Source organism: Rattus norvegicus, chromosome 13 (assembly GCF_036323735.1).
Source record: "Rattus norvegicus strain BN/NHsdMcwi chromosome 13, GRCr8, whole genome shotgun sequence".
Classification (NCBI taxonomy): domain Eukaryota; kingdom Metazoa; phylum Chordata; class Mammalia; order Rodentia; family Muridae; genus Rattus; species Rattus norvegicus.
Window position 1 is genome coordinate 47908725 of NC_086031.1, and position 11688 is coordinate 47920412.

The 11688-nt window shown below is 50.1% G+C and overlaps 1 protein-coding gene across 7 annotated transcripts in view; it reads right to left on the reverse strand.

Annotated features, from left to right (window-relative positions):
- Optc (opticin) overlaps window positions 1-11610 on the reverse strand; it is a 14190-nt gene extending 2580 nt beyond the window's left edge. For 2 of the 7 annotated variants that reach the window (XM_039090712.2, XM_063272294.1), the window contains exons 1-6: window positions 9333-11610; window positions 8321-8946; window positions 6389-6668; window positions 5139-5271; window positions 3596-3754; window positions 2510-2712 (exon numbers count right to left, since the gene is read on the reverse strand). In XM_039090712.2, coding sequence (XP_038946640.1) covers window positions 2510-2712; window positions 3596-3754; window positions 5139-5271; window positions 6389-6668; window positions 8321-8493 — 948 coding nt within the window. In that variant the 5' untranslated portion in view covers window positions 8494-8946; window positions 9333-11610. Of the gene's footprint in view, window positions 1-2509; window positions 2713-3467; window positions 3755-5138; window positions 5272-6388; window positions 6671-8320 lie in introns of those variants that run through there. The other 5 variants (XR_010056916.1, NM_001395559.1, XM_039090714.2 and 2 more) reach the window with 5 other exon arrangements.
- Between the last annotated feature and the right edge of the window lie 78 nt (window positions 11611-11688).

Here is an 11688-nt window from a genome sequence, read left to right on the forward strand (position 1 = left end):
AGGGCTGATCGATCGGAGAGGAACGTGGGGGAAGAGATCAGCCTGCAGGGGCTCAGAGAACAGTGAGGAACAAGCTACCTCTTCCCAGAGCATCCACTACCGACATTTAGTCATCCTGTGATCTGTGCAAACGCTGCGTTCAGTCCTGCAGCGGCTGTGTCAAGTGGGCCTCATCACCCTCGTGTTTTGTAGACGAGGAAACAAGATCAGAAGTGACTCACTCAGTGAGCTTAGGTCCTTGGGCTGCAAAGCCCCTGCCTTTTCTGAGCCAAGAAAATAGGGCTGAGCGAAGGCAGAGAAGCACCTCCTAATATGGAAACAATCGGTGTTCCGAGGGCTGGAACAGTCAGAGACCTCCCTGTACGGACAAACCCAGTACTTCCTGCACAGCTGAGAAAACGGATGTGTGCAGGGTTTGCATCCCACCCACCAGGGGCACAGATGCTGTTCTCTGTGCCCTCTGTAGGCTGACAGCACACAGAAGATGGGGAGGGAGGATGATGTTTGTGAAGAGCAGTGGCTGAGAGAGCACACAGCAGCTCTTGGTGAGCATGGTGACAGCGCACTGTTATTTCAGTACTCAGGGAGCTGAGGTAGGAGAAGAATGAGTTTGAGGGCATCCTGGAGTTCACACACACACACATGCATACATACACGCGCACACATGCACACACACACTTGTGCGCATGTGTGCAAGCGCACACGCACACACACATGCACACACATACACACATGTACACACATGCACACACGTGCACACATACACGCACATGCACACACACATGTACACATGCGCACATGTGTGCAAGAGCACATGCACACATACACACATGTACACACATGCACACATGTAGACACACATGCACACACACATGTACACATGCGCACATGTGTGCAAGAGCACATGCACACATACACACATGTACACACATGCACACACATGCACACATGTAGACACACATGCACACACACATACACACATATACACATGCACACACACACACACACACACACAGAATAATTTTTTACTATTCTCCTATTGATGCTTCTTTGTATGAATTTGCTTGCAAAGCTGAGCCTGAACAGTTGGGCATTGCTTAAGGACAGGGATGCATCTTGAGAAATGTGTCGTCTTGAAATTACTTACACAAACCAAGAGAGCTACAAAGTTACTAGATGATGCTATCTTAGGGGGCCACCACCATGCATATATCCGGTAGTGAGAGAAATGTTGTCTTGTGGTTTGACTGTACTTAGAAGAGACAGAGAGGCCGCACAGGAGCAACTTTGAAGGCCATTCCCAGGTGCTGCAGCCAGCATGCTGGGCTGGATCAGTCTTGTCTATTCTTCCACTGTCTTCAGTGGATATCCTGGGCTCTGGCCAGCCCTGTTCCTTGGATAGCCCATGATTTGACACGATCATATTTGTGTCAAATGACTTAACTCTTTCCATCAAATCTGGCCAGTAACCCATTGTGGTGGTTTAAATAAAAATGGCCTGCATAGGCCCCTAAAGAATGATGCTATTAGGAGCAAGGTATGTCCTTGTGTCACTGTGGGCTTTGAGGTTTCAGAAACTCAAGCTAGACCTAGGGGCTCACTCTCTCTTCCTGCTGCCTGCCAATTTGTATGTAAGACTCTCGTCTCGGCTCCTGCTCTAGGACCATGTCTGCCTGCATGCCACTATGCTTCCTGCTGTGACAATAATGGACTAAACTTCTGAACTGTAAGCCAGCCCCAATTAAATGTTCTTTGTAAGAATTGTGGTCATGGTGTCTCTTCACAGCAACAGAAGCCCTAACTAAGACACCCAACAAATTGTATCTCTTGTGAATCTGACCATAGAGAGACACTGGCCATTTAGCAGTAGATTTCAAAACCATTAAGATGGGCTGGAGAGATGGCTCAGTGGTTAAGAGCACTGACTGCTCTTCCAGAGGCCCTGAGTTCAAATCCCAGCAACTACATGGTGGCTCACAACCATCTGTAAAGGGATCTGATGCCCTCTCCCAGTGTGTTTGAAAACAGCTCAGTGTACTCATATAATAAATAAATTTAAAAAAAAAATTAAGATGGCTTGTAGGAGTTGGAGTCAGAGCGAGCTCCACAGACAAATTGGAGTTTCCAAGGACAGGATGGATGAGCTGATCTGGGGTGCTGGTACAAAGAGGAGCCGATGTGTCGATAAAGGCCAACGGTAGAGCAGCATCCTCACAGAGAGAAGGGGGAGTTGCCACCATTGGCTTCTGGTGTTCTGTCCCCATGAACAGGATCCTGAGGACTGATAGATCGGGTTTCCTATTCACAGAGGGTGCAGACGCTACCAAAATGGCACGACGTAAAACACCCTTTGCTAGAGAATGTTTAATAAGCCGTACGTGGAAAAAGAAGAAAAAAATGGGAATTGACTTTTAGGCTCTAGGCAGGAGAGTTGAGCATGATCAGCTGTGAGGTCAGTACATGAGTAGGGTGCACTTTGTAGGGTGGACTGACTGACGTCCTGACTCACCACGAAGGCCTCAGGCTGTATCCCTGAGCTCTGCAGCCGATTCAGGCGGACGTCCAGGAACTCGAGGCCACTGGGCAGCACAGGCAGGGCTGCCAGCTGGTTCTCTGGAAGGATCAGATCCTGCAGGGCAGGCAGCAGGCGGAGGGCATCGTTGTGGATGGAGGAGATGGAGTTGCTGGAGAGATCGATCCTCCTCAGTTTTGCTTACGGATGTTGGGAGAGAAGAAAGGGTGAAACTGGAGCGTCCATCCCTCCTGGCCCCATGTGGGCTACGCCTGCTTCCATAATTTGACCCGTTCTTTTCAAGGGAGCTGTAACCAGCTCAACCCCTGCACCAGGCCCAAAGCACAAGAAACAAGGCCAAATCGGATCTCCTTTAAAAACCGTTAACATTCCTCAATAGCTTCCTTGAGAGCTTTGGCCCTATGGTAGTTAACCCGATTTAGCTCAGTGGTAGAGGGCTTGCCTAGGAAGCGCAAGGCCCTGGGTTCAGTCCCTAGCTCCGAAAAAAAGAACCAAAAAAAAAAAAAAAAAAAGAAAAAAGAAAAGAGTCGTCCCCACCCACTAACTCCCACCCCCACCTCCAAGGACAACAATTAACAAGTTCAGGAATTGCTGCATTCACCCTGCCCCCCACACCCCTCGCACAACTCACTTTACATGGAGGACACTGAGGACCCCCCCAAAGGCTATCAGCAATGTGAGGCAGAAGCTGGAGGCAAGCCCCTGCCTCACACCTCAGAGAATACGGTAGGAAGCAGCAAGACAAAGAAACTCTTTAAAAGCCATCTGGGACATAGAGAAAAGGTTTAGGGGAGTCTAGCCCAGAGCCAACATTGAGAGACCAATAGGGGAGTCTAGCCCAGAGGCCAGCAATGCTGGGACATTTTGGAAATGTTGTCTTGGGCAAATCTTCCTTTTCCTGCACCTTCACGAGAAGAACTGGCTACTCCGGCCATTTTAAAATCTTAAAGGAAAGGATTTGGAAGGACAGTAACCTCTGTCCCTTTGATGGCTGGGAGCTCACGTCTGTACCCTGGCAGTCCTCTCTGCCTTGCCACCACCTTGTCTTGAAGCGTAACTCACTCATCCCTTTGAAGTCTCCAGCCTGGATGTGGCTGATGTGGTTGAAGCGAGCGTAGAGGTAGGTGGTCATCTGGGGAAGAGGAGGAATGTTCTCGAGGTTCGCATCATCACAGTACACAGAAGAGCCAAGGCACACGCAGACCAGGCAGGTAGGCAGGCCTGGCCAAGTAGAAGACAGAACAGTGGGACATCTCTGGTCAGACTCTCTTCGAGCCTCTGTGGCCAGTGGTCTTTGCTTCGGTGGGTGTCTAAGCCATGGGAATCTGTGGCTTTTAGATTGTCTATGCCGCTCCTCCCTGCCCCCAAGAACCACCCAGCACAATGCACCCAGGCAATACTCATAGTTGCTCTCAGTCTGTCACTTAGCCTGGCTTAAAAGAGGACTCACCACTCAGTGCAAGGCTCATTGGTGCTTTCATCGGGCCCCGATCCTTTGTAAGTTCTGAGTTTATGAGTCTCTTTCTAGGACCTCTGTTTGTCTCTTTTCCAGAGGACCCTTCTCTAATGTCAAAAAGTACAGTGTAGATGGAAAAAAGGCAGAAGTATATGGAGTGGTCAATGGTTGCTGCCTCTGTCTTAGGAAGAGGACTTGACCATGTTCTATGTGGATTCAGGAAACAGAGCCGAGGTAGGATGGACAGTGCCTGCTTGGCATCCGTTTCCTCTTGGGATGTCATCAGCATCCCGATTTTACACTGGAGAACTTGCCTCTTCTCTGTCCCCAGTGCTCTCTCTGCACCCAATGATCAAGAAATTCAGACAGCGGAGCAATGTTAGTGTCCCTTGCTATCACAAGATCTCAGAGATACTAAGAAGGAGGTTTGTATCCAAAAGGCACCAGAAGAGTTCACAGCCCAGAAATGCAGGTCTGGCTGAGACCCTTAGGGTCTGAGATTGGAGCTGTGAGAATGGACTCCCCCTGGAAGTGCCCAATTCAGCCCCCCAGGTCCACACTGGCAAAGATCCTAGAGGAGAACAGGACACCAAACACCAGAGAGTCCATAAGCTTCATTCCTCCTCGGTCCCAGGTTTTGACCAGAGTCAGGGATGCTGCACCCCAGTTCCCAAGAAGGACTGGCGGAGGGCTTGACGACTGCTAACAAAGGTGTATTTGAGCCAGTTTCTCTGCTTCATTTGCTCCCATGCCAAGTGACAGCCACAGTTATCTATTTTTCTCCCCAGGCTTTTAATCATCTCTAATCTAATTACCACTCAAACTGTTCCCCGAGTGATGCTGTTAATTAAGGTAGGTCGCTTCGCTAGGGTGTAGGAGTTCTTGCTTGCTTTGCGTCCCACTCAATTTGTGCACAATATTTATACAAAAGTATCAGGGACAGCCGGCCACTCCCCTTTACAGCGGTGGCAGTGCTTGGCTTTACCATGACAACCTCCCCTTCTTTTCCTGCTGGCAGAGACCAATCCAGACCCAGGACTCCCTGGCCTTAGCCTTACCACATCCCACTTTAGAACTGCCTGGGGCTAGCTTGGAGTTGCTTGGCCCAGGACCTATGAATACTGCGACCTTCTGGTTTCGTGCACTTACCGTGACTGCTCTGGGAGTTCAGTAGTCCAGTGGTGGTAGGTCCGGCCATTGTGAGGCGTGATGGCAATGTCCTTGGAACCACAGGGCTAGTGGGACTAGTTCTTGTTGGAAGAGTCGGACTGCTTGTTTTGGCCTGGAGACACAGCACAAAGCACACCACAGATGAGTCTCTGCCTGAGAAGGACTTAACTGTGGCCCCTGGAAACCTCAGTGACAAAGTTCAAACTCGTGCAGAGGAATACGTGGAGGGAGGGAGATTAAAAAGAGCAAGGAAGGGACCTTAGAGAGCACAGCATCTCCATACACAGATGAGGACGCTGAGCTCAAGAGAGGAAAGGGTGAGGGTCGGGGGCTCAGGAGGTCCCAACACAGAGACGAAGTCTGGATCTCTGGGTCATCCAGGGTGGTGTTCATTCCCTTTCTCTCTGTTGTTCAGATTGGCACTCTCTCCCTTCTCTACCCAGACCCAGCCACGTGACAGATGGGCAGAAGCTTCTGGGCTCATGAACCATGCTGCACATGGTCAATCTCTGCAGAGGACAAGAGAGCTGGGGAGAACTTCAGGCTGGAAGGCAGACTACGAATTGACAAGCTAGCATTTCCTGGGTTTAGGAAGAACATGGAGACACTGCTGACCCTCACCCCATGACATGGCTCATGGGGAGGACCCCATGAGGACTCCTTCTGGGAGTGGTACTACCAAGTGTGCCACATGGAGTAAGGCATTGGCGGTTAGTGTTCTCTTTCGTAGTGGCCTGTAAGTGACAAGTTCCTAAGGAGGGATAAGAATTTGTACCTCATGCCTGGGAAGCTAGCACTGTTGTAAAGCAGTTGCCTTGAGAGAGGAGGCATGAGTTTGAGCCCCAGAACTCTCTATAGTTTGCTTTGCCATGATCTTTGATTAAGGCTAATAGTCTCAGAGCTGGGGAGACTTGCTGGCCAGCCAGTCTAGCTTACTTGACAAGCTCCAGGCCACCGAGAGACACTGCCTTCAACAAAATGAGAAGCACCAGAGAAACACCTAAAGTTATCTGTCTTCTGGCTTTCCTGGACATGTGCTGCATGTGTAACACACACACACACACACACACACACACACACACACACACACACACACACACACACACAAGTTTACATCATATAGCAAAAGTGTTGGGGGCTTGAGAGATTTGTATTATAGGCAGGTGGAAAGGGATCTGGCCCCTCATCCCGTTTCTTTCAGGGATTCCAAATCAGCTATGTCCTCTCACCTCAGGGATCTGGTCCCCATAGTCTGCAAGTTCCTCATAGCTGCTCAGATCAATGACTTCACTGTAGTCCTCTAGGCTCAGGCTATAGTTCCCCACATGCAGGGATGCATAAGTGTCAGCTTCCTCAGGGCTCTTCTCTTCTCTTTCTCTCTCTCCTAGGAGAGACGCTGTCCCTGCCTCCTGCAGCACCAGGGTCAACAGACTCAGGAAAGTCAGGAACTTCATGAGGTTCTGAGGGAAGGGTAGGAGTGGGAACGGCTGAATCCATTCGACGTACATCCTGTGGGTAGGTGGTAGAATGGCCGTTGTTTGAGCTTGCCTCGTAGGAATGGCTCACAAAGGTAGCCAGCCTCCAATGTGCATGTTAGCTCACGCTTGCCCTCTGTCACACAAGCTCACTCAGCATCTTCACCTCATGCTCCTTAAGGTTGGGTCTGTATCTGGCGGTATCTTTAGCCATCACTCCCATTGCAGCACACAGTGTGACCATCAATCACTCAGGCTCCTTGGGACAGCTTCCACAGGCTGGCTTACTCATGCTTAACAAATTCCCCTGTCCACTCACCTGCACACTGGACACACTAGTGCATTTCTGTACCAATATTCTCTAATAAAAACCACATATTCAGAAAAACTCTCATTAAAAAACAAAACAAAACAAACAAGCAAACACCCCCCCAGTGCCAAAGAACAGCACCAGCACCAAAATAGACAGACTACGAATTGACAAGCTAGCATTTCCTGTTTTTAGGAAGAACATGGAGACACTGCTGACCCTCACCCTATGACATGGCTCATGGGGAGGACCCCATGAGGACTCCTTCTGGGAGTGGTACCACATTAAAGAGAATGTAGAGAATCTACATTAAAGAGACTTTTGTTTCCTTTTGGCTTAGTGTGTGTGGGGGGGGAGTGCGGAGGGAAAGAAAGAGGGGGGAGGAAGAGTGAGAGGGATAGACAGAGACAGAGACAGAGACAGAGAGACTGACTGACTGACTGACTGACTTATGTACCCTAGGGTGGCCTCAAACGTAGGGAGTGGAGAAGGACTTTGAATTTTTGATCCTCCTGCCTCTACCTTCCAAGGGCTGGGATTCAGGTGTGTACTACCATGCCTGGCTTATGAAATGCTGGCTATCTAGCACAGAGCCTCATGTGTGTTAGGCAAGCTCGCTACCTACTGAGCTCTCTCCCTAACCCTAACCCTAACCCTACTTTAAGGCCACTGCTCCTTCAGTCACCTAAACATTCACGGATGTCTGTCAAGCTGTAGCGTCTGGAGGTGCAGAAAGGAATAAGGTCCAACCCTTTGCAGGAGCAACCAGTCAATTTGGAGACAAAGTCTTTTCATTTGACATACAATGTAAAAGAAGGATGTTAGCTTCTAACATAGTCTTAGAAATGTAGCTTTTTAGAAACACATTGTAGAAAGCAGAGAGTTCTTATGCTGTTCTGAAGTGTTCCCCTCAGAAAGCTTGGCAGCTATCTGGGTACATATGTGTTTGCACATGGGTTACTGGAAGGACATGGAGTGCATGCATATGAGCAGAGACGTCTGCAGTTCACTCACATCTGTGCAAACAGGTGGAGGGCTGTGTGTGCTATGGATATGGAAGGGCACAGCATTGTAGCCAGTATGTGGCTGACTACACCACCCTCCCAAAGCCTGCTACACAGGTTTCTTCTTAATTTAAGTCGGGCTGAATGGTAAGTCCCCAGCAGTAGTAAGAGGGTTGTATCTCTTTGTTCTGCACTCCCGCTCCAAACTGAAATATATACTCTTCAAAACTATCCCCAAGGCAGTTCACTGACCACCCAGAAGCCCCTTGCAGCTTCTTTGATCAGTACTCTTGCCATCTCTCTGCCCAGTTCCTGCCCCAGCCCCGACTCCACCATCCCAGTGCCCATGGGGCCTCCAACCTTGGACCTTACCTTTTAGAAGTTTTGGTTCCGTCTGGTCCAGCAGCTTCCAGGGAGACAAAGACTCTGATGGGGATGATGACTGCCTGCCAGACTAGGGGACAGCTAGACACTCCCTCATTTATTGGCCAGGGAGAGGACAAGTAGTTGGCCCAGGGATCCATGTGTCTAATTAGATTTCCCATTCTTTGTCGTGTCCTGCTGTTTTCCTTCCTTTTTCCTCAGGGGTCCCTAATCTCATTTCTTCTCTTAATGAACAGGAATTCTTTGCTTAATCACGCACATGCACACGTGCGCGCACATACACACCATGGCCTCCACACCTTCCTCTCTGGTCTTTGAAGGTTCATCAGTTAGACTGGGAGTTTTTCAGAAGACTGAGCTGAGTTTTCCCGGACGAATGGAGCTTGTTGTCCCTGTCTCTCACCCCACTCCCCATCCCCTCAGAAATAATGACACTGGATTTCATAGGTGGAATCCAAAGAGAGAAAGAGCAGGCCCTGGGGCACCCCACCCAGCCCTACCCCTAGAACATCATGATGGTCTAGAGAGAAAGAGGGAGTGGGGCAGGATCTGAAGACCAACTTCAAGTTTACAAGCCGTGGTCACCAAGGACAAGACAGGAAGTCCTCTAATTCCTGCAGGAAGAAAGGACAAGGACAGGAATGGGCCTTTGGCTTACAAACACCCAAGACATTGTCATTGTGCATGCCCTCTGGCCTGGAACCTAACCCTTCTCTTCCCACGACGACTTTCCATGGGCCCCATCTTTTCTTGGGATATGCTGCAGATATCCTCAGAGGAGGGCAGGGGCTGGAGAATGCCATCCTGATTCTGCTGCCCAGATTCTGCTCTCCACTTCCGCCTCCTTTCCTCTAGCCACACCCCGAATCCCGGCTGGTAGGCCCCCTGAAAACCATCTATTCAAACTCCTTAGTGTAGCAAAAGAGAAGCAAATGTCCCAAGGTCACCAGGGCCAAGACTAGCGCTCCATTTTGAATGTTTCTGGGTTCACAAGGCTCACCTTATAGTCTCATCCCAGGAATCCTAAGAGCACAGTACTCTGTGCCCTCAGAGCAGATGGTCTTAGCAGAACCCATCCCCAATTCGCGATGCCAGGTGAGTGGGCAGACCTAATAGCTAGACCCTGAGGACTCCTCAGATGGTGTGGGAAGGGGATTCCGGCAACCTGGCAACCCGAAGAGGCCACCTGCCAGAACAAGGCTGTGGAGATCCCCCATCTGGGGACTGACAGCTTCAGAAGCTCAGCTGAGTGGAGGGAGATAAGAGTCCCAACCCAAGAGGACGCCCTCGAAGCAGATGGCACATTTGGCAGGCCCTACCCCTTCATTCTGTTCTTCCAGAGACCCTCAGTCCCCATCAGACAGCCGAGACTCTGTACCCCTCCCACCTCCATACCATATATCCCTGCAAGGAATACAGATGAGACTGTTCATTCATTTCCCCCTGCCACCTGCTCCCACTCTTCTCCCTGCTCTCGGCGACACCCCACACTCCCCCTCCCCCGCCATCCCGCCACGGTCGCCCCATCGCTCCTCAGTGTCCGCCCCCGCACTCCCAGGCGGCACAGCCAGCCCTGCACCGCGCATGCGCCTGCTCCCACGCACTTCCCCACCCCACACCCCCATCCCCCGAGGCAAACTGCGATACAGGCAGGCTCTCATCCTACACTTTCTCCCAGCTTCTATTCCCGCCTTCACAAGCTTGCGGTCGTTCCCATGGATTTCAGGGCCGTTGGTGGATGGAAACCTGGACCTGTGTGGGAAGCGGCAGGCGGGCGGGCGCAGTCCCTGATCCATGAGCCTGGCAAGAGCTGTCCTTTAGCAGACACAGGAGGTGTACTGATGAGACGGAAGCAACAGGCCATGTGGATACAAAGTCTGGCCCGCTGACCCTGCTGCTGCCCTGTTGTGGGCAGTGAGAGAGGAGGGCAGAAAAGTTCAGAGACCCGGCTGCCCTTTGGTATTCGCTGCTGAAAACTGGGAACCCTCTGCTTACTCCTTCTTGGGCTAGACCCCAGCCTAGCAAGCTACTGTTTTTGTTCCCGCTCTCATATGCTTTCTTCTCCTCTTATCTGGCAAAACTAGATTTCCCAGGGCCGGCTCACAAGAGACTTTCCAAGGCAGAGGGAAAGGTCCCTCCTGAGTTGCATACAGTTAGCATGATTACAACAAAGAGAAAAGAATTCGCGGATACCCCACCCTCTAATCCAGTTATTGATCCCCCAGTGGCATAGAGGGGTATGCATCACCCAGCTTTGAATTCTTAACTGAGTCCTGCCTCGCACACAGTTGGTCTGAAACCTGCTTACCAGGCAGGTAGGGCTGGGCAAGGGTATCAGTCAGTTTTCATCCTACACAAGACAGCCTAGGTTAGGAGGGGTGAGAATCCCCTTCTGTACCCAGACTCCCTCTGAAGAGAGCGCGGGTAACTATTGTTGAGTTTTTCGAACTTGTATATGGCCTGTAGACCTTTCCAGATGATTTGATCCTTGGCTGTCTGCCCTGGGGACTTCCTGTGGACACCGTATTTCTCCAATTAGTTAGAAAAGTTGACCATGCTCTTCCTGCAGCGCCTTGATGCTGCACGCCGAGAAACCCTCCACAGTTTGAGATCGGTGGTTTCAAAGTACGGGCGGTTTTGATTTCAAGTGGAGTTATTAGATTTCTGGTCTAAAAGGAACATTTTTTTCATGAAGGTTATGAATTTTGAGGAAATTCTCGAAGGCTTTGGGATATTTCTCTTAGGAGTTTTTTGTTTTGTTTTGTTGTTGTTTTTTTGTTTTTGGGGTTTTTTTTGTTTTTTTGTTTTTTGTTTTTTGTTTTTTTTTTTTTTTTTTTGAGACAAGATCTTACTATGTAGCCTTGGCTGGTTTCAAACTCCTATAGGGCTGTCTGCCTCTGCCATCAGAGTGCTGGGATAGCAGCCACCACCTGGCTGTAGGAGTTTTTTTTTTTTTTTTTTTGTCCCCGCCCCCCCCCCAGCTGGGTGGGGACCAAACCCAGGGCCTTGCGCTTGCTAGGCAAGCGCTCTACCACTGAGCTAAATCCCCAACCCCAGGAGTTTCTTAATAAAGTATTTGGGGGGCTTAAAGCCATGACTCGGAAGTTAAAGAGTATGTGTTACTCATTTAAAGGACTGGTATTTGCTTCTCAGCACCCACACAGAGGCTCTCAACCATTCATAACTCCAGTTCTAGGAGATCCAGTGCCAGCTTCTCACCTCTGTGGGCACCAGGCACGCATGTGGTACACGTACATACATGCAGGCTAAATGCTCATACACACAAATCTAAAAGAACGTCTTTCAAGACAGATCTTTTCTCTGCCCATCTTCTCGGCAAGCAGTCGGGACGTAAA